This window comes from Oncorhynchus mykiss, chromosome 14 (genome assembly GCF_057628025.1).
Source record: "Oncorhynchus mykiss isolate SJ-2025 chromosome 14, ASM5762802v1, whole genome shotgun sequence".
In the NCBI taxonomy this organism is placed as follows: domain Eukaryota; kingdom Metazoa; phylum Chordata; class Actinopteri; order Salmoniformes; family Salmonidae; genus Oncorhynchus; species Oncorhynchus mykiss.
The window spans coordinates 14,302,598-14,326,767 of record NC_143035.1 but is presented as its reverse complement, the minus strand read 5'-3'; the positions used below and the strand labels follow the sequence as shown (position 1 = coordinate 14,326,767).

Below are 24,170 nucleotides of genomic sequence, written 5' to 3'. Positions count from 1 at the left end.
AAACTGATTCAATTTGCTTTTCACCGGACACTGGGAGAATTCACATTTCAGCAGGACAATAACCAAAAACACAAGGCCAAATCTACACTGAAGTTACTTACCAAGAAGACAGTGAATGTTTCTGAGTGACGGAGTTACCGTTTTGACTTAAATCTACTTGAATATTTATGTCAATACCTGAAAAATGGTTGTCTACCAATTTCTATAAACACGTTTTCACTTTGTCATTGTGAGGTATTGTGTGTAGACAGGTGAGAATAAAACAAATGCAATCCATTTTGAACGCCACAAAATATGAAATATATCAAGGGGTATGAATACTTTCAGAAGACACTGTAGGTGGAATGGAATTTTGATAGACAAAAACACCAAGAGTAAATAACAGTCTGTCTCACTCTCTCTGAGAGAGTATCAATTCAGAGAGCAGATTTGTTGAAGGGCATATTTGATAAAGTGAGGCTGAGGCACAGAATGCAGAAGGGCTCATTCTCATATTTTCCTCACATTCCGTTAAAGAAACACAGTAGGGCCTCCAACTTGCTTATTATGCATGATAGGAACTGGCTGCCTCATAAACAGGTTGCCGATGCATCCGTCACGCCCAATCCAACGGCACCTCTCTCAAGCAACGGGTGGAGTTAGTTATGGAAACAGGCGAGTTTTGACTCTAGAGAAAGCACCTGGTCCGCTCAGATCTCTACCATGAGACAGATTAATCACACCAGATTAATCATAACAAAATCCAATTTCCTCAATGATTCCCACTCCCTATAGACCTAACTCCTAAAGTCATTTGAAACTGACCCTCCCATTCACTACAGTTGATGGCCAACTGAGCATTCCTCCAGCCACAATTAAAATGCTGTCAGGTAAAAAAAAAGTTATAATAATTACACCTAAACCCAATTGACCCTTTTCAGGAGCAAGGAAAGAGAGGAATCTCCCTTGGACAGATGGCGCATGACGCAGCCTCCGGCATTATCATCAGAGACTAGGGCATTGCCTCCACCGGCAGAACCCAGCCCAGTCCACATGTCCCTCTCCCCAAGCCTTCAAAGCTATGGGGCAAAGGCCTGCTCTGCACACAAGTGACCAACCAGGCACATTGCTTGTACTCTACTTGACTAGAAGTAGAATGCACACAGGGCACCATTAGGTCTTACATGTAGGTTGTTGCACAATATAACGAGCAGAGAAGTGCAATTGGTGGATTGGATTATACAGGCTTTGGTAATTGGTGGATTAATTAGCTGACTCATTGACCTTCATCTGAACCTTGGGTTCCCCACTGAATAAATTATTTGAGGGAAATGCGAGGCCAACTCTCCATCGTAAATCTTGATTTCAGGGATTTTATTTAGTTACAGCAATACATTGAGATAATAACCTGTATTCTAGACTGTAACACCACAATTTCATCTTTCACCTTTCATTTTGTCATCCTGTGGCGAGGGTGAAAAGCTGTGTTTTATGAAAGGAAAGGTACTGTAGTGAGTGGGCTGTTATGACCCACTCTCCTTATCTGCCCCTCATTCTCTCTCACAAAGACAAACTCTCTTTCTCTCTCTCTCTCTCTCTCTCTCTCACTCACACACACACACACACACACACACACACACACACACACACACACACACATGGAATCGGTACCAGACACCAGAAGTGTACATGATAAATGACCTAGCACACCAAACAGGACCAGGCTGTTTAATAGACCTTAAAGTCTGTTTGGTTGACATAATTGATGAGCCTACATTATGTTTGACTGAGTTTCAGGGAGGGAGCAGGGAGGAAGGTAATGGAAAAGTGAATGTGTGGAGAGACCAGAGCGGCCTGTAACCTTAAGGGAACCACGTCTCACCTTTACTATATTGATGTCGGCTAAAGCCTGACAGAGGGAGACCAGGATTTTCTGCCAAGATGACATACGAAAGAGGTGGCCATTTTGGAAGGTGGTCAAGGAGGCACAGTGAGGATAACCGATGCTCCGGCCAAAGGACCGTAACATACTACCAGCCAGTAACATAGTCTCTTTGGGTGGTGTAGGGTAGCATACTGTATCGGAGAGACCCAAGCGGAGAATTTGAGCTTATCTAATGGCCAACGTCACAGGCCTATATTTAACAGAAGTAGTTCCTTTATATCAACAGCCCCGATACTAGCCTTTTAAGTGTCTTGACTGAACTTTTCACTTTTTGCTCAACATTTCACTTTCAATATTGGGAACAGAAGAACGGCCCAGCATGTATTCAGGGTGTCTATTTTAGTGGAAGAAAGTTTTTGCTAAATTAGGTCAAACGATTTACATCACCAAGAGGATAAACAGTGTTTCAATACTACGTGACCACAAATAAAAACTTTGTCCAAATTTCAGCAGAGAAAAACACAAAGATGAACTGATTCCAATAAAGAAATAATTCTAAGATTCATTAAAAAAAACCAGTTTTGTTATTTTAAACTACAGCGCTCTGCTCTAAACCATTCATCGTCATTCCCCTTTGCTGATTCTGAGCTTTTATTTTACTAGGCAAGTCATCTAAGAACAAATTCTTATTTACAATGATGGCCTACCCTGGCCAAACCCTGACAACACTGGAAGAATTGTGCAGCACTCTATGGGACTCCCAATCACAGCTGGATGTGATACAGCCTGGATTCGAGCAGGTACTATAGTGACACCTCTTGCACTCAGATGCAGTGCCTTAGACCGCTGTGCCACTTGGGAGCCCACTTGAAAGCATTCCCAAAAAATGACAATTATATTTGGATAGTCTAAAGGACTACTTGGCTCTCTGTTGCCTTAATGGGCAATGCCAGGCAATTGATGATGGTGATAATTTCAACTTCATGAAAGGTCAAGCAGATTCAAATTAGACAAAAACACGTGGCTTCAAAAGAACTGGAAAATTGCTTCCCAAAATCAGAAATATGTACAGTAAGTGTACAGATGTAGGATCTTCATTTGATCACTCTTTTGTTGCTGAGGATTTTCCTGCACAGAAGGAATTGCAAAACTGTAGTGTATTTGAGTTTTAAACTTTAAGTTTGTAATTTACAATGACTTGATTTGCCCAATTAAAAATCTATCAGTCCCTTCAAAAATGTCAATTAATCATAATCCACATAATTATTCACATTTCCTGTTACTGCAGGATTATTTTCCTGCTGTAGCAAATTGGCTCAAATTAAGATCCCACATCTGTATGAAATCAGTTCATACTCTAAGTGAATCTATACCAAGCTCTGAAGTTGTTGGAACTGTGTGAAAAAGCATTGTATGCTTTTCTCACTGAAGGAGCTTTATGACCTAAACTGAAGTGAGCTTTTTGTGTTGAATTGCCGTAATATAGGTTCAAATATCCAGGCCAAACAAATGAGTCACTCCAACACGGCACGCTCAGACGCAACAGAGGAAAGTTAGCCCATCTGTGACGTGCATATGTGCAAGAGTAATGTGTGTGTGTCTAGCTATTAGTTTTAATTGTGTATATTGAACTTTCCCTTTTGTATTTCTGTGAATAATGGCTTTGTGTGTGTGTGTGTGCTCGTTCGTGTCTGCTGTGGCTGGTGTCTTCTCTGGTCCCCAGGATGGCATGAGGGCATGAGGGGTCTACAGCACAGTCGTAATCCCTACTGCCTACAGCCAACAAGGGCCGGCACTGCCAAGTGGGCTGGCCAGGAGTAGAATGTACAGCTGCTGACCCCTAAAGAACTCTCCATGCTGGACACAGCCTGTCTGAACTACAACCCAACACATCCGCCTCAGCCCGCCTGCCTGCACAGAGGGGTTGGGAAACATCATGGTAAAACAGACAATATGCTGTAATATGCTGCAGGTGTGTGTGTTAGAGGGGGGGGGGGGGGTGAGTGAGTGTACGAGAAGGTACGACTCTGAGCCAAAAATACAATAAATTCAGAGCAAATTAAACCATTTATCCATTTCACACGCTATCTCCCTTCCATTTCAACAGCTATCTCCCATTCATTTCAGCGGCCATCTCCCTTTCATTTCAGAGGCCATCTCCCTTTCATTTCAGCAGCTATTTCCTCCTGATGGTGCTGTATAACTCCTAGACGTGCTACATCAGTAACCCTCCTGTTGAGAGAAGAAAATAAACATTAATTATTTAAGGAGGATGTCACCATTATCTCCCAGTAACCCAACCTCTACATTTCATCTCTCCATTGAACCCACAGCAGTGCATGTGGATCCCCCCCGGCTACCTCGTCATGGATGCTATATTGATTCTGTCACCCCTCTGTGATACTGCCGCTAACTTCCTGGTCATACACACACAAACACACACACAAACACACACTCATTGAATAGTATACACTATTAGCTGTTTCTAAATTAGTAAGCGGCAGCGCTCATGCGGCACACACACACTCGACTCCCCGGAGTCACAGGTAGACTGTTTTGATTCCAACTCCACACTAAAAGAAAAGAGCCATTTGGAAACATAATTAGCTGCACGGAAGCTAAGGAAGCGGTTTTGTTATTGTACTGTAGCTAGGGTAATAAAATCTTATTTGACTCCACGGTCTGCTGAGCGTGGGTTCGGAGAATTGGGATTATTGTAATAATGATGATGGTAATGATTGTGGTTACAGCAATTATAATAGTGCCACTGCTATTGTGTTTCTTCATATCTATTTAGTACATTACTTCCTAATTGTATTTATTTATAAATAGATGCACAATCCGGGGTTCAGATATTCACTAACCAAACAAACAGATTTTAACACCAGGAATCCAGATTACGAGCTTTGATTGACAGCAGTCCGCAGCGTACCCCTCTTGGGATTTTACCTCCAGTGGTCATTGGTCAATCTAACCTCTCTCCCACTACAGTGGAAGGAATCTATCATCATTATAACATGAGCACGGACAACACATAAGTGACCTTAAGGGGACATGCCAAAGACAAACCTCACAGGATTGATGAAGGCAGATGCCAATACATCAATCATTTAGAGATTGCTGTGTTTCTCTTCCACCCAGTCTATTACTCCTGTAGCTATACCTTTGTAGTGGTGGGGTTTAAGGACTATGCATCGCCCAATCTCTTATTCATGGGTTGCGTGTTTTGTCACTATATTTTTTAATATTCTTTTTAGGACTGATGCCCGACTGAGCATTCTAAATTTGATCAAAAGTGGATTACAGTGGCTTGTGTCACATTCTGACCATAGTTCTTTTGTGTTTTCTTTGTTTTAGTGTTGGTCAGGACGTGAGCTGAGTGGGCATTCTATGTTGTGTGTCTAGTTTTCCCATTTCTATGTTTGGCCTGATATGGTTCTCAATCAGAGGCAGGTGTTAGTCATTGTGTCTGATTGGGAACCATATTTAGGTAGCCTGTTTTGTGTTTGGTTTTGTGGGTGGTTGTCTTCTGTCTTTGTGTCTATGCACCAGATAGGACTGTTTCGGTTTTTCACATTTGTTGTTTTGGTATTTTGTAGTGTTCACGTTTATGGTCTTTATTAAACATGTTGAATTCTAACCACGCTGCGCTTTGGTCCAATCCTTCGCCCACAGAAAACCATTACAGCTTGTTATTACGCTATATATACAAAAGTATGTGTACACCCTTTCAAATGAGTGGATTCAGCTATTTCAGCTCCACCTGTTGCTGACAGGTGTATAAAAATCAAGCACACCTCCATGCAATCTCCATAGACAAACATTGGCAGTAGAATGGCCTTACTGAAGAGGTCAGTGACTTTCAACGTGAAACGATTCCGTTGACCGTTTTATGTGTGGATTAATTGTCGGAGTAGAGGATCTTGTGCATTTCAGGTAAAATAACAACTCAACGTTTATATCCCAGGAAAATGTTGCTAGCTAAATAGGACAAATGAATGCTTTTCGACCTGTCCCCAAATTAATATAATTGGTTCAGAGTTTGTTTTTATATTTCAACCTGCGTCTCGTGATCACGTTTCGTGTGGGGGGTCAAAATCTATTTGCGCACGATGGCGCACATGGACGCACGCGTGCACCCGGTTTGGGTATGGTGTTAGTTCCAGTGAATGGAAATCTTAATGCTACAGCATACATTGACATTCTAGACAATTCTGTGTTTCTGACTTTGTGGCAACAGTTTGGGGAAGGCAATTTCCAGTTTCAGCATGACAATGCCCCCTTGCACAAAGCGAGGTCCATACAGAAATGGTTTGTCAACATTGGTGTGGAAGAACTTGACTGGCCTGCACAGAGCCCTGACCTCAACCCACATCGAACACCTTTGTCATGAATTGGAACGCAGACTGCGAGCCAAGGCTAATCGCCCAACATCAGTGTCCAACCTTACTAATGCTCTTGTGGCTGAACAGAAGCAAGTCCCCACAGCAATGTTCCAACATCTAGTGGAAGGCCTTCCCAGAAGAGTGGAGGCTGTTAGAGCAGCAAAGTCGGGACCAACTCCATATTAATGCCCATGATTTTGGAATGAGATGTTTGATGAGAAGGTGTCCGCATACTCTTGGTCATGTAGTGTACATTGACATTTTCAAAGGGAGGCAAATAATTAGTAGGAAAACCTTTTGTAATAATTTTGATAATATTTTTTTGTGTTATTACATACAGCCGGAAATAACTTTTGGATATCAGAGTGGAGGTAACTCAGCAGCATTTTCCGGGAATATACCCCTCAGGGCAATTGAACTGATTCCAGAGGCTGATCCAAAACACCGCCGCCGGCTGAGAAGAGGTATTTGGAGTGGATTTCTAGCCCAACTCGGGAGTCGCACACACCATCCACTTCTTCCGAGTATATTACTTGCTAATGTTCAGTCTCTGGATAATATAGTAGACGAGCTCAGGTCGAGAATCTTCTTCCAGAGAGACATCAGGGATTATAACATATTCTGTTTCACTGAAACATGGCCCTGGGTTCTCAGTACATCGCGCAGACAGGAATAAAGAACTCTCCTGGGAGAAGAAAGGCGGGTTGTATGTTTCATGATTATCAGAAGCTAATCAGAAGCTAGTTAGCTTCTTTACTGGCTAATCGTTAGTATTCAGCTAACCACGGTTTGTGGTCATCAGCTATCCTTTAGCTCGAAAATCTATTGGCAGTTTTGTATGGCGCAGCGCGGCTCGGAACGGAACATACCGGACCAATTTTTCTCTCCATGTCCCTGGATTTCAACCGCTAACTCTGGACATTCATACCTGGATCTCACAGCTAGCTAGCTGCTATCCGTGTGACTATCGGCTTTCGTCGATTCCGGAGCAAACATCAATTATTCCGGAGCTAGCCAGCTGAAGAGTTCCATCAATCACTCCTGGGCTACAATCACCTATCCGGACCCGTTTTACTGCCTACGCGGAGCCCCACCGGGCCTTCACAACTGGACTGCCGACGTTATCTACCCGAAGGAGTTATCCGGCTGGCTCCTCCGTCGCGACGTTACCTGAACGCCCATCTGCGGCCCGCTAACCGTTAGCTGTCTTATCGGCTGCTATCTGAATAGACAATCGGACAATTTATTTATTTATTTGTATTTATTTATTTTTTTCTTCTTGGGCCTCTATAACTATATCTATTGTTTTTGTTGTTGTTGTGTGATTTGGATTAATCCCCTCTACCACACGGAACCCCACTAATCTACTGACGGAACGCAAGAGGTGGCTAATAACAGACCTCCATCCTTTGCTAGCTTGCTACCGATGGCCTGGCTAGCTGTCTAAATCGCCGTGACACCCAACCAACCTCTCTACTCACTGGACCCTTTTGATCACTCGACTAAGCATGCCTCTCAATGTCAATATGCCTTGTCCATTGCTGTTCTGGTTAGTGTTTATTGGCTTATTTCACTGTAGAGCCTCTAGTCCTGCTCACTATACCTTATCCAACCTATTAGTTCCACCACCCCCACATGCAATGACATCTCCTGGTTTCAATTATGTTTCTAGAGACAATATCTCTCTCTTCATCACTCAATACCTAGGTTTACCTCCACTGTATTCACATCCTACCATACCTTTGTCTGTACATTATACCTTGATGCTATTTTATCGCCCCCAGAAACCTCCTTTTACTCTCTGTTCCAGACGTTCTAGACGACCAATTCTTATTGCTTTTAGCCGTACCCTTATTCTACTCCTCCTCTGTTCCTCTGGCGATGTAGAGGTGAATCCAGGCCCTGCAGTGCCTAGCTCCACTCCTATTCCCCAGGCGCTCTCTTTTGACAACTTCTGTAACCGTAATAGCCTTGGTTTCATGCATGTTAACATTAGAAGCCTCCTCCCTAAGTTTGTTCTATTCACTGCTTTAGCACACTCTGCCAACCCGGATGTTCTAGCTGTGTCTGGATCCTGGCTTAGGAAGACCACCAACAATTCTGACATTTTAATCCCAAACTACAACATTTTCAGACAAGATAGAACTGCCAAAGGGGGCGGTGTTGCAATCTACTGCAAAGATAGCCTGCAGAGTTCTGTCCTACTATCCAGGTCTGTACCCAAACAATTTGAACTTCTACTTTTAAAAATCCACCTCTCTAAAAACAAGTCTCTCAACCGTTGCCGCCTGCTATAGACCACCCTCTGCCCCCAGCTGTGCTCTGGACACCATATGTGAACTGATTGCCCCCCATCTATCTTCAGAGCTCGTGCTGCTAGGCGACCTAAACTGGAACATGCTTAACACCCCAGCCATCCTACAATCTAAACTTGATGCCCTCAATCTCACACAAATTATCAGTGAACCTACCAGGTACCTCCCCAAAGCCTTAAAAACGGGCACCCTCATAGATATCATCCTAACCAACTTGCCCTCTAAATACACCTCTGCTGTCTTCAACCAAGATCTCAGCGATCACTGCCTCATTGCCTGCATCCGTAATGGGTCAGCGGTCAAACGACCTCCACTCATCACTGTCAAACGCTCCCTGAAACACTTCAGCGAGCAGGCCTTTCTAATCGACCTGGCCGGGGTATCCTGGAAGGATATTGATCTCATCCCGTCAGTAGAGGATGCCTGGATATTTTTTTTAAATGCCTTCCTAACCATCTTAAATAAACATGCCCCATTCAATAAATTTAGAACCAGGAACCGATAAAGCCCTTGGTTCTCCCCCGACTTGACTGCCCTTAACCAACACAAAAACATCCTATGGCGTTCTGCATTAGCATCGAACAGCCCCCGTGATATGCAGCTGTTCAGGGAAGCTAGAAACCATTATACCCAGGCAGTTAGAAAAGCCAAGGCTAGCTTTTTCAAGCAGAAATTTGCTTCCTGCAACACTAACTCAAAAAAGTTCTGGGACACTGTAAAGTCCATGGAGAATAAGAACACCTCCTCCCAGCTGCCCACTGCACTGAAGATAGGAAACACTGTCACCACTGATAAATCCACCATAATTGAGAATTTCAATAAGCATTTTTCTACGGCTGGCCATGCTTTCCACCTCGCTACTCCTACCCCGGTCAACAGCACTGCACCCCCCACAGCAACTCGCCCAAGCCTTCCCCATTTCTCCTTCTCCCAAATCCGTTCAGCTGATGTTCTGAAAGAGCTGCAAAATCTGTACCCCTACAAATCAGCCGGGCTAGACAATCTGGACCCTTTCTTTCTAAAATGATCAGCCGAAATTGTTGCCACCCCTATTTACTAGCCTGTTCAACCTCTCTTTTGTGTCGTCTGAGATTCCCAAAGATTGGAAAGCAGCTGCGGTCATCCCCCTCTTCAAAGGGGGGGGGACACTCTTGACCCAAACTGCTACAGACCTATATCTATCCTACCATGCCTTCTAAGGTCTTCGAAAGCCAAGTCAACAAACAGATTACTGACCATTTAGAATCTCACCATACCTTCTCTGCTATGCAATCTGGTTTCAGAGCTGGTCATGGGTGCACCTCAGCCACGCTCAAGGTCCTAAACGATATCTTAACCGCCATCGATAAGAAACATTACTGTGCAGCCGTATTCATTGATCTGGCCAAGGCTTTCGACTCTGTCAATCACCACATCCTCATCGGCAGACTCGACAGCCTTGGTTTCTCAAATGATTGCCTCGCCTTGGTCACCAACTACTTCTCTGATAGAGTTCAGTGTGTCAAATCGGAGGGTCTGCTGTCCGGAACTCTGGAAGGCTCTATGGGGGTGCCACATGGTTCAATTCTTGGACCGACTCTCTTCTCTGTATACATCAATGAGGTCGCTCTTGCTGCTGGTGAGTCTCTGATCCACCTCTACGCAGACGACACCATTCTGTATACTTCTGGCCCTTCTTTGGACACTGTGTTAACAACCCTCCAGGCAAGCTTCAATGCCATACAACTCTTCTTCCGTGGCCTCCAATTGCTCTTAAATACAAGTAAAACTAAATGCATGCTCTTCAACCGATCGCTACCTGCACCTGCCCGCCTGTCCAACATCACTACTCTGGACGGCTCTGACTTAGAACTACAAATACTTAGGTGTCTGGTTAGACTGTAAACTCTCCTTCCAGACCCATATCAAACATCTCCAATCCAAAGTTAAATCTAGAATTGGCTTCCTATTTCGCAACAAAGCATCCTTCACTCATGCTGCCAAACATACCCTTGTAAAACTGACCATCCTACCAATCCTCGACTTTGGCGATGCCATTTACAAAATAGCCTCCAATACCCTACTCAACAAATTGGATGCAGTCTATCACAGTGCAATCCGTTTTGTTACCAAAGCCCCATATACTACCCACCATTGCGACCTGTACGCTCTCGTTGGCTGGCCCTCGCTTCATATTTGTCGCCAAACCCACTGGCTCCATGTCATCTACAAGACCCTGCTAGGTAAAGTCCCCCCTTATCTCAGCTCGCTGGTCACCATAGCATCTCCCACCTGTAGCACACGCTCCAGCAGGTATATCTCTCTAGTCACCCCCAAAACCAATTCTTTCTTTGGCCGCCTCTCCTTCCAGTTCTTTGCTGCCAATGACTGGAACGAACTACAAAAATCTCTGAAACTGGAAACACTTATCTCCCTCACTAGCTTTAAGCACCAACTGTCAGAGCAGCTCACAGATTACTGCACCTGTATATAGCCCACCTATAATTTAGCCCAAACAACTACCTCTTTCCCTATTGTATTTAATTAATTTATTTTGCTCCTTTGCACCCCATTATTTTTATTTCTACTTTGCACATTCTTCCATTGCAAATCTACCATTCCAGTGTTTATATTTATATTGTATTTACTTTGCCACCATGGCCTTTTTTTGCCTTTACCTCCCTTATCTCACCTCATTTGCTCACATCGTATATATACTTGTTTATACTGTATTATTGACTGTATGTTTGTTTTACTCCATGTGTAACTCTGTGTCGTTGTATGTGTCGAAATGCTTTGCTCTATCTTGGCCAGATCGCAATTGTAAATGAGAACTTGTTCTCAACTTGCCTACCTGGTTAAATAAAGGTGAAATAAAAATAAATAAATAATAAAAACTACTCATGGTGTGATTGTGAAAACATACAGAAACTCAAGTCCTTTTGTTCACCTGATCTGAATACCTCACAATTAAATGCTGACCATATTACCTCCCAAGATAATTTTCTTCGGTTATAGTCACAGCCGTGTATATTCCCCCTCAAGCTGATACCACGACGGCCCTCAAAGAACTTCACTGGACTTTATGCAAACTGGAAACCACATATCCTGAGCGTGCATTTATTGTATCTGGGGATTTATCTTTTTTGGGGGGGAAACACTATCGAAGTTCTACCAACACGTTGACTGTAGCACTCACTCTGAGAAAACATTAGACCACTGCTACTCAGCTTTTCGAAATGTCTACAAGGCCCTCCCCCGCCCTCCCTTCGGCAAATCTGATCATGACTCCATTTTGCTCCTCCCTTCCTCCAGGATAAAACTCAAACAGGACTACCTGTGCTAAGGACTATTCAAAGCTGGCCTGACCAATCGGAATCGATGCTTCAAGATTGTTTTGATCACGCGGACTGGGATATGTTCCGGGTAGCCTCTGAGGATAACATAGATGAATACACAAATACAGTGACTGAGTTCATCAGGAAGTGTGTAGGAGATGTTGTACCCACTGTGACGATTAAAACCTACCCTAACCAGAAACCGTGGATAGAAGGCGGAATTCACGCAAAACTGAAAGCACAAACACCGCATTTAACCATGGCAAGGTGACTGGGAATATGGCCAAATCCAAACACTGTAGTTATTCCCTCCATAAGGAAATCAAACAGGCAAAACGTCAAGTCTATGTATATAGGGCAGCAGCCTCTAAGATGAAGGGTTGCGTAACCGGATGGAAGCAACCTATTGTAGACTGTCTCGTTGGTAATCAGGTCTACAACTGTTGTGTCATCTACAAACTTGATGATTGAGTTGGAGGCATGCATGGCCACACAGTCATGGGTGAACAGGGAGTATAGCAGGGGGCTGAGCATGCACCCTTGTGGGGCCCTTGTGTTGAGGATCAGCAAAGTGGTGTTGTTTCCTACCTTCACCACCTGGGGGCGGCCAGTCAGGAAGTCCAGGACCCAGTTGCACAGGGAAGAGTTTCAGACCCAGGGCCCCGAGCTTAATGATGAGCTTGGAGGGTACTATGGTGTTGAATGCTGAGCTATAGTCAATGAACAGCATTCTTACATACAGTACATAAGAAATTCAAAAGTTTTGGGTAATTTAGAAATTACCTTGTTTTTGAACGAAAAGCTACTTTTTTGTCCATTAAAATAACATCAAATTGATCATAAATACAGTGTATACATTTTTAATGTTGTAAATAACTATTGTAGCTGGAAATGGCAGATTTTTTATTGGAATATCTACATAGGCGTACAGAGGCCCATTATCAGCAACCATCACTCCTGTTTTCCAATGGCACATTGTGTTAGATAAAGATTAAGATTCGCAAAAGAACACAGACACTGGACAGAGATATGGCAGAGATATGACCCTAGACTTTGAATGGTAGTGTAGGTTTTATTGTTGTCCAGTTTGGATAGAGCAGCGTGCAGTGCGATGGAGATTACACCATCTGTGGATCTATTGGGGCAGTAAGCAAATTTAAGTGGATCTAGGGTGTCAGGTAAAGTAGAGGTGATATGATCCTTAATTGACTAGCCTCTCAAAGCACTTCTTGATGACAGAAGTGAGTGCTACTGGGCGATAGTCATTTAGTTCAGTTACCTTTGCTTCCTTTGGTACAGGAACAATGGTGGACATCTTGAAGCACGTGGGGACAGAAGACTGGAATAGGGAGAGATTGAATATGTCTGTAAACACTCCAGCCAGCTGGTCTGCGCATACTCTGAGGACGCGGTTAGGGATGCCGTCTGGGCCGGCATTTTTGCAATTGTTAAAATGCTTAAATGCCTTACATCGGCCACGGAGAAGGAGAGCCCACAGTCCTTGGTAGAATGCTGCGTCGGTGGCACTGTGTTATCCTCAAAGCGGGTGAAGAAGGTGTTTAGCTTGTCCGGAAGAAAGACGTCGGTGTCTGCGACGTGGCTGGTTTTTCCTTTGCAGTCTGTGATTGTCTGTAGACCCTGCCACATACGTCTCATGTCAGAGCCGTTGAATTGCAACTCCACTTTGTCTCTGTCCTGACGTTTTGCCTGTTCGATTGCCTTACCGAGGGAATAACTACACTGTTTGTATTCGGCCATATTCCCAGTCACCTTGCCATGGTTAAATGCAGTGGTTCTTGTTTTCAGTTTTGCACAAATGCTGCCATCTATCCACGGTTTCTGGTTTGGGTTGGTTTTAATAGTCACAGTAGGTACAACATCTCCTATACACTTCCTGATGAACTCAGTCACCATTTTTGTGCATCCGTCGATGTCATTCTCAGAGGCTACCCGGAACATATCCCAGTCCGCGTGATCAAAACAATCTTGAAGCATGGATTTCGATTGGTCAGACCAGCGTTGATTAGACCTTAGCACGGGTACTTCCTTTTTGAGTATCTGCCTATAGGAAGGTTTGGAGCAAAATGGAGTCGCGATCAGATTTGCCAAAGGGTGGGTGGGGGAGGGCCTTGTAAGCATTTCTAAAAGTTGAGTAGCAGTGATCCAATGTTTTTCCAGATTCAGTAGTCCAGTGAAGTTCTTTGAGGGCGATCATGGTATCGTCTTGAGGGGGAATATACATGGATGTGACTATACTGAAGAGAATTCTCTTGGAAAGTAATACGGTCGGCATTTGATTGTGAGGTATCCTAGGTCAGATGAAGAAAAGGACTTGTCTTTCTGTTTGTTATCACAATCCCACCATGAGTGTTGCATCATGAAAAATATACCCCCATCTTTCTTCTTCCCAGAGAGTTCTTTATTTAGGCCAAAGAGTTCAAAGACAAAAGAGTTCAATCTTGGTTTCGTCAGACCAGGTAATCTTGTTTCTCATGGTCTGAGAGTCCTTTAGGGGCCTTTTAGCAAACTCCAAGCGGGCTGTCATGTGCCTTTTACGGTGGCTTGGCTTCCGTCTGGCCACTCTACCATAAAGGCCTGATTGGTGTAGTGCTGCAGAGATCTTTGTCCTTCTGGAAGGTTCACCCATCTCCACAGAGGAACTCGGGAGCTCTGTCAAAGTGACCATCAGGTTCTTGGTCTGACCAAGGCCCTTCTCCCCCGATTTCTTAGTTTTCCAAGCTCCAAGGAGAGTCTTAGTGGTTGCAAACTTTTTCCATTTAAGATTGATGGAGGCCACTGTGTTCTTGGGGACCTTCAATGCTGCAGAATTTTTTTGGTACCCTTCCCCAGATCTGTGCTTCGACACAATCCAATCCTGTCTTGGAGCTCTAAGGACAATTCCTTCAACCTCATGGCTTGGTTCTTGCGCTGACATGCACTTTCAAGGAGGGACATTATATAGACAGGTGTGTACCTTTCCAAATAATGTCCAATCAATTGAATTTACCACAGGACTCCAATGAAGTCATCTCATGGATGATCTATGGAAGCAGGATGCACCTGAACTCAATTTCAATTCTCATAGCATAGGGTCTGAATACTTATGTCAATAAAGTATTTCAGTTATTTTTTGGGATAAATGTGCAAATATTTGTCATTATGGGATATTGTGTGTAGGTTGATGAGGAAAAATATTTAAATATGATTTAATCCATTTTAGAATAAGCCTGTAACGTAACAAAATGTGGAAAAGGGAAGAGGTCTGAATACTTTCCGAAGGCACTGTTTATGGATAGGGCAAAAAATAATACTTTTTAAATACTGTCATTTAGCAGACACTCTTATCCAAAGCGACTTACAGGATCAATTAAGGTTCAGTGCCTTGCTCAAAGGCACATTGACAGATTTTTCACGTAGTCGGCTAGGGGATTCGGGCATTTAATCCTAATTAAACACCATTAGGCTATCTGCTGCCCAAAATTGAAATGTTTCTTACAGAAGAAATATGAAAAGCACATGCATAACCATGGTAACAATTGAAAGGGAACAGTTTGGAGATCATGGGGAAATTATTCGACCAAAGGATGAGGACACAACAGTTCACCTGACAGAAGACTGAATCCAAACCATACAGTGTTGATTTTATGTGCATTTGACATTTATTGTACTTTTCGCCGCATTTGTTGATAACAAAATCTGAAAATAGTAACATGATACACATCAGTAACATGATACAAATAGTAACAAGTAACATCAGTAACATGATAAGAATATTCCTGGAAATGTGGGGTAAGTGCAACATAAGACAAACAAATTACAATGGTTTGAGTGAGAGTACTAACTGGTGTCTTCAAGTGGCCATACAGTACACCTCTTACTAAGTAATATCAATGCACTTTTTTTTGACTCAAAGAAGAGTCTTCAACTATAAGGGGCTTTTTGGAGCTCTCCTAGCTGTGCCGTTCAGGAGCTAGAGCAAGCACACGTGTAGTTGTTTTTCTTTTGGAACGCAATCCTGCATCCCAGCCCTCACACAATTACTAATGTTGTTTACGCAATCCAAAAACGGTCCATTGTAAATCGCAGTGGGAATCATTTGAAAGCCTGTTTAATTGCCAACATGACTAGCAAAGTTATGTTATATTACAGTGTTTCGCAATGCAATTCAGGGAAACGGACCATAATTTGATCTGCATTGTAACATGTACGCTAGCAGCCGGGAAGCAAGTACAGGGAGCAAATATTTAATAAAAAACGAATATGGAAGAACACAGAAACAAGAGTAGCGTACAGACATGAAACACGAACAGAGTGAATAAGGCCTAGGGACACAACCAAAGGGAGTGACAGTTATAGGGAAGGTAATCAGGCAGGTGATTGAGTCCAGGTGAGTCTGACGAGGCGCTGATGAGCGTAACGATGGTGACAGGTGTGCATAATAACGAGCAGCCTGACGACCTCGAGCGCCGGAGAGGGAGTATACGTGTCACGCATAGAAAGATGCCATGAGTTCATTCAGGTGCGTGTGCACTGGCTTAGCACACATCCCCATGGGGGAGGGGGCGAGCTTTCCCCCCTAGGTCGGACCCCCAAATAGCATATGAACATGTCATAAACCATGAACAAATATTTTGGAATTACAGGAAATTAGCTTTACAACTGCAACATCTTCTCTCAGCCTCTTGGCAAAATACATTTGCACGTTCGTCATAAAGAGGAGACCAAGGCGCAGAGTGATAAAAATACATTCTTCTTTTAACAAACAAAGAACACTTAACAAACAAAGAACACTTAACAAACAAAGAACACTTAACAAACTAACAAAACAAACATGAAGCTACAATAACAAGTGCTGACAGGCAACTACACATAGACAATAACCCACAAAACCAAAATGGAAAATGGCAACCTAAATAGGATCCCCAATCAGAGACAACGATAAACAGCTGTCTCTGATTGGGAACCAATTCAGGCCACCATAGACCTAGACTAACAAACACCCCTAGATATACAAAAACCCTAGACAGGACAAACAAGCATACCCACCCTCGTCACACCCTGACCAAAATAATACAGAAAACAGAAAACTAAGGTCAGGGCGTGACATACATTGAATAGCAGGAAATTAGCTCAGGGATTCTTGAAAGTCGAGATAATCCTTGTCCGGCAGGGAATATTTATTTTCATGGTAAAAAAAGAAAAGCATTTTGTTGCATTTTTTAGGTTAAAGTTTACATTTAGGGGAATTTTTTAAGGATAAATATATGTTTTTTAATTTTCTAAATACTTGAAATATTATTCATTTCCATGTCAGCTCTATGCCTGAAAATTCCCTTGTCCGGAGCAAAGGATCCCAATTTCAAAATATCCTAAAAAGTTTTTACAATTTTAACAACTGCCGATAATGGATATTAAATGGCCCTCTGTGAAATATGTGTCTGGAGATATGGCCAACTCCGTCTGATTTGTATAAGATGAATCAGGAATGAGCAGGGTCAGCAAAACCATAAGGACCCCTTATTCATGTCCTCATTGCATGAAGTGTAACAAGACCACTCGTGGCCAGTAGGGTTCTCTACTTTTGATAGATTTAAACAAACAATATTAGAATCACCATGGTCACAACCATAAACTGACAATTCAATCTGCCTGACAGATTAAAATAAAATATGACTTTTGGTTCAAATATGTTGCATTTACTTAGGTTTTAGTGTCATAAAGCAACTGAGGAAAAAACAAAATTGCTACTGTGAATACCACTTGAATGAAGAAGAAAAACACAATTTTTGTCAACTCCGTAAAACAGCAATGTCAGGTTTGTGTCCAAAGTGCACTCCGTCAGAATGCTAAAAGATCTGATGTTTTTATTGGGGGTTTTCAAATGAATAATTGTCCATATTTTACAAATGTTTGCATTGAACTTTTCTTTTTGGAGGCAATAATATGTCTGTTTTGAGTATCTGTTGTCAACTCTGTCAGTAACTTGTCAACCCCCTTAGGATATTGGAATCACTGTTCTGCAACATATGCCCTAAACATTTGAAGTATTTGCTGTGCTAGACCTAAAGGATAATGTTTGCTCTTGAAATGTTGTTTTATGTTGTAAATCTAGAAAATCATGCCAAAATGCTAACGGAATTAGCCCTGAAGCATTTAACAGTGCTATAAAACAAAATAAGAAGAAATGTGGAGATTTGTATAATGTATTTGAGTGTTAGAATTAAACAATCAAGGCTTTTAAACACTTGTTGTACAATAATATTTCAAATGAACTGCCTTTTATGGTGTCTAATTAGGTTCAAATAAATACAGTTAGTGGGATTTTATGGACAAAAATAGGAAGTTGTTCCTTTACATGGTGATACTTTGATCTATCAAAATATTAAGACACATTTTTGTGAGAAAAAATTGAAGATTGTCCTCAAGAATCGCTGGGCTCTAAAAGAGCACCGTTTTCTCACAGCCTCATGGCAAGATATGTAAAATAACATGAGATTAGCTATAAAACTGCAAATGTTTCTCTCGGCACCCTGGCAAGAAATATGTATCATATTAAACATGGGTTGGAGGGGGGCCTTGCTCGGACCTTGCAGGGGCCGCGAAACTTCGCTTCACCACTGTGCATGTGACATGGCAAATTTTATTCACAATCGACAAACATAGGCTCATTCTGTTCAGAACAACCCAGGGTACGACGTCATGTCATCTTGTAACTGTACAGCAAACATAGTGATCCTAAACATTGACACTGTATGTGACTAAGCTACAGGACTGTTTTGCTAGCACAGACTGGAATACGTTCCGGGATTCTTCCGATGGCATTGAGGAGTACACCACAATGCCATTGGTGACCAACTGGCAAGTGTCTTTGCTGACATTTTCAACCTCTCCCTGTCTGAGTCTGTAATACCAACATGTTTCAAGCAGACCACCATAGTCCCTGTGCCCAAGAACACTAAGGTAACCTGCCTAAAAGACTACTGACCCGTAGCACTCACATCTGTAGCCATGAAGTGCTTTGAAAGGCTGGTCATGGCTCACATCAACACCATTATCCCAGAAACCCTAGACCCACTCCAATTTGTATACCGCCCTAACAGATCCACAGATGATGCAATCTATATTGCCCTCAACACTGCCATCTCCCACCGGGATAAAATAAACACCTATGTGAGAATTCTATTCATTGACTACAGCTCAGTGTTCAAATCCATGGTGCTCTCGAAGCTCATTGATAAGCTAACGACCCTGGGACTAAACACCTCCCTCTGCAACTGGATCCTGGACTTCCTGATGGGCCGCCCCCAGGTGTTAAGGGTAGTAAACAACACATCCACCACGTTGATCCTCAACACGGGGGCCCTTCAGGGTTGCATGCTCAGTCCCCTCCTGTACTCCCTGTTCACTCATGACTGCACGGGCAGGCACAACTCCAACACCATCATTAAGTTTGCTGATGACACAACAGCGGTAGGCCTGATCACAGACAACGACAAGACAGCCTATAGGGAGGAAGTCAGAGACCTGGCCATGGGTTGCCAGGACAACAACCTCTCCCTCAACGTGATCAAGACATAGGAGATGATTGTGGACTACAGGAAAAGGAGGATCGAACACGCCCCCATTCTCATAGACGGGGCTGTAGTGGAGCAGGTTAAAAACTGGTGTCCACATCACCAACAAAATAACATGGTCCAAGCACACCAAGGCAGTCATGAAGAGGGCACGACAAAACCTATTCCCCCTCAGGATAAATTATTTGGCATGGGTCCTCAGATCCTCAAAAGGTTCAACAGCTACACCATTGAGAGCATCCTGACTAGTTCCATCACTGTCTGGTATGGCCACTGCTCGGCCTCTGACCGCAAGGCAATACAGAGGGTAATGTGTACAGCCCAGTACATCACTGGGGCCAAGCTTCCTGCCATCCAGAACCTCTATACCAGGCGGTGTTAGAGGAAGACCCTAAAAATGTCAATGACTCCAGCCACCCTAGACTGTTCTCTCTGCTACCACAGGCAAGTGGTACCGGGGTGCCAAAAGGCTTCTAAACAGCTTCTACCCCCAAGCCATAAGACTCCTGAACATCTAATCTAATGGCTACCTAGACTATCCCCCCCCCCCATTTTACACTGCTGCTACTCTCTGTTATTATCTATGAATAGTCACTTTAATAACTCAACCTACATGTACATATTGCCTCAATTACCTCGACTAACTGGTGCCCCAACACATTGACTCTGTAACGGTACCCTCTGTATATAGCCTCCCTATTGTTATTTTACTGCTGCTCTTCAATTTTTTGTTACTTTTATTTCTTATTCTTTTTTTTTAAACTGCATTGTTGGTTAAGGCTTGTAAGTAAGCATTTCACTCTAAGGTCTACACCTGTTGTATTGGCGCATGTGACAAATACAATTTGATTTGACATGCGTTTTATGATATGGAAAAGTGAAGTGCACATTTGGACTCACATGGGTGTTTGGCTTGCTTGTATGACATCAAGGCAGTATTTATTATATTCCTCAACTTCTCATCTTTCAAAATACATAGTGTCCTCTTAATTTACAGCACTTCCCTCACTGAGACAACAACAAAAAATTCAAAAGTTTCCTAATTAGCGGGAGGGAGGCAACTTCTTGTCGCGACTGTCAGTCATAACCCATACATCGCAGTGAAGCGCAGAGTCAGCGTAATGTACAACATGTTACTGTACAGCCACTGCGTTCCAATTTAGGCATGTATCAGTGTCCAAATCCACCAGTGTAACTTGCTACAATGGGGAAGCAAGCCAAACTTAATTAACCAAAAGGCAATCTTCTTCCACACACACATTTCCCACATCAATAGGAGAGAAATAAACAAGAACATGTCTCCAAACTGCTGAAGGTTAGGACCTTGGCACCACAGCTCAATTTCCTCATGTGTGAAATCCCTTTGCACACAATTCAGTGGATTCTACTCGTTTTCTTTATCGATGTAGCTGTGTACAGATGACCACAGGCCCTGACAAACTGCCTTATCTAGCAGCTGTTTAATGAAATGAATCCCATCTCTTCCTCGTCGAGCCCTTGCTCTCCCTAATCAGTCAGTGTTGGTTTCTCCCACGTATCCATCATCGGGTCTCAGAACGCACAGCTGTCTAAAGCCAGCAATGACAGGGATGCATGGCAAGTCACGATTTTTATGGCAAGGGACAAGGTTGTGCGTGCGTGCGTGTGCGTGTGTGTGTGTGTGTGTGCGTGTGTGTGTGTGTGTGTGTGTGTGTGTGTGTGTGTGTGTGTGTGTGTGTGTGTGTGTGTGTGTGTGTGTGTGTGTGTGGAGGGAGGGAGGGAGGGATGAGGCCGTGTCAGGATTTGAGAAGGTTTACTGTATTACAGTCTATCTCTAGGTTTAGCACCTCTCCATATAAGACACTTACTTCACCAGCCACTAGATTGATTTGCATATTGATGATAGGATCAATTTGTTACATTCATTAAAAAATGCATTACTTTATATGCTAATCCCACATAGGGACATCTCAGCTCAAGTAATTATGAAAATAAAATCATGCATATTTAATGTGCACTAATAAAATTGTTGAAGATTAAATTAGTGTTGATAGGCTTTTGCAGCTGGAAGATAAGGAGCAGTAGCACAAAGTCAAGATGTACTACTGCACAGTAATAATGTTTGTAATGATGCTCATTGGAAGGCTACAGGTAGGCTTCCACTGTATTCGTTTTTTGGATGGACAATTGTTCAACCCCTATGCTCCAGATGAACTTCATGGAAGAGTAAATAGCGCTTTAAGGATTCGGGCTTTAAAACATGTGCAATGTATCTGTGCATATCCTGAAATGCGTAAAATTGCCAATAGCTCTCAACAAAGGGACTGACTAAGTGCTGGATATGCAGTGCGAAATTGCGCATAACCAAAACAGTGGTTATTCAAAATACTATGATATTTTCGACATAATCTATCGATAAACATCCAAACCTTCTAAATATATAAATGATGCGTGTTCAAATTTCACCAAGAAAAATATAGCCTTCAATGATGAACTGGCATAGCTTATATATAAGTTTACTTTCACAGAATATATACATAACTATAAATGTAACAGAATAACATGATAGTTGTGTATCTCCAAAAACCCATCAACCAATATAAACAAAGTGGTTTTAGTCGCCTTAACGGACCTCGTCATGACCTATAGTCTGGAAGACTGGAAGACACTCGGACGCTCCCGTATCTCCCCATAGAGACAACAGACTAGGACTGCATGATCTCATCAGGCAGTGTTAGCATAAGGTTAGCAACTTACCTCCCAACGCTTGCTTCATAACAAAATCCATGATGATGGCTTTTGATTCCTGACTTCTTTATCCTCGCGATCTTACATTCAGGTCCAGCAGGAGAAATAGTCCTTTATTGGCAGATCTAAAGTAAAAAGAAAAACAGTCGGTGTTGAGTTCCCACTGAAACGTGTAACTTGTCCTGATCGAAACCCTTTACTCTGAAGAAACTTTTTAAATACTATTCAGCCATATTTCCATAAGAATCTATTGATGTAAGTAACTGAATATGCTTCTTAGCACCAATAAAAATATGCATGTAATAGCTCATAGGTAGACTGACTGTTTAGGACCCATAGGAAGGACACCAACCGTCAATATATCAGACCTCATATCCTAAACGCAGACGCATGCACAATCTGATTAAGTCACGAGCACAAATAACAATATGGTGCTGTACACTTCTCCTACACACTTATCAGTATGCTCATTTTTAGCCTAAAACATCACATTTGATTATGTCTGGTTTGTTATTGAGAATTATATCGAAACTTGTGTTCTTATTGGTAGGCTACTCAAAGTCTAAAATATGTCACCGACACTTAACTATTTCTTAGAGGTCTCCACATTTCCCGGGAGTAGCAGAGGTGAAGGGTGATGACCAAAATACACAATAATCCTCCTCATATTGAAAACTTCCAATACAGAGAATTTATATTTTTACGATTCCAAATGTTTGTCAACCCATCTAGAAACGATCAATGTTCCTGATTCCTATAACCTACGATGTTGTTACATGAACAATAACCATGCCTTTTTGATTGTATGTAGCCTATTGCAAAAATAACGTATGTATTTAGATGATCAGTCAATTTGAACATTAAACTGATTAATAAAAGCGTTGCATTTGTGAAAGCACCATGAAAATGATTGCGGTGATACAGAAACACTTCCTTTCGATCAAAGGCAGGTTTCAGCACCATTGCTGGTGGAAAGCTCCTTTCTCAACCTTCAACATAGTTAACCCGACAGCCGGGTTTTTTTCAGCGCTCATAATAATTACCTGTCCGGCGATTGGAATCTATCAAAAACGACAATAAGACTCTCAAAAATGAAGTTTTTTTGCAATGGCAAACGATGATATTAAGTGCAAACGCCTAGCATCTCCTGTTTCCTGGCAAAAAGGTATGTCCTTGCTCCTTCTTGCACACTGGCTACATGAGTGTGTTTACGAGGGGAACTGCAGCTGCCTTGCCTGCTGCTGATGAAGCAACTCACTGAATCACATGTAGAGCTCCCTTCTGAAACGTCCCACGTTCTGACCGAAAGAGAGCGATCAATTATTGACACGGTCCAGTCTTTGTGCGTCCCACCACTTTCGGTCCAATAGTGTCTTTTTGAGTAGTTTACCGGTATGTAGCCGAGAAAACAAGAACACCAAGTGGACGGCTTTTATGACCAGCTATATACCTGCCTTGCTGCCTTTTAACCATGTCTGACCTACATTATATTGTCCCAGGCGTCTGCTTTTGTGTATCTATGTGGTTGAATGCATCCTTTTTAAGGTGACATCCATCTAGGGTAGCCTTCCATTAGGCTACACACACACACACACACACACACACACACACACACACACACACAAAGGACAACATGTGTAGGCCTACTTATCCATTGTCAGGTGTTTCTTGAGCCCCTCGTTTTCTTTGGTTTATCACATCATTGACACAGACTTAATCAGATTGCAAAGGTTTCACATTGCATTTAAACAGGGGTGAAACTAAGGTGGTACGGTCTGGTACGTGGCCTGGAAAAATCAATAGTGGGGGTACGTTAAACATGAGCCTATCACAATAATTAAAACAAAATGTCAAGAAAACGGTAGGGTAATGTACTGTTATTTATCATTACCGCATGTCAACGGCATGTAAACATTTGCGAATGGACATGAAAACCGGTGGTGTAACCTACGCTCCAAAATGCGTTGTAATTCGACGAGAACACTGAC

General features: G+C 42.6%; 1 protein-coding gene across 2 annotated transcripts in view; it reads right to left on the bottom strand.

The window, feature by feature from the left end:
* Positions 1 to 23,906, bottom strand: part of LOC110488871 (complexin-1) — a 69,605-nt gene extending 45,699 nt beyond the window's left edge. The window contains exons 1-2 of one of the 2 annotated variants that reach the window (XM_021561308.3): positions 23,441 to 23,906; positions 22,192 to 22,307 (exon numbers count right to left, since the gene is read on the bottom strand). In XM_021561308.3, the coding sequence (XP_021416983.1) occupies positions 22,192 to 22,222 (31 nt within the window). In that variant the 5' untranslated portion in view covers positions 22,223 to 22,307; positions 23,441 to 23,906. Of the gene's footprint in view, positions 1 to 22,191; positions 22,308 to 23,225 lie in introns of both variants that reach the window. The other variant, XM_021561307.3, reaches the window with a different exon arrangement.
* Between the last annotated feature and the right edge of the window lie 264 nt (positions 23,907 to 24,170).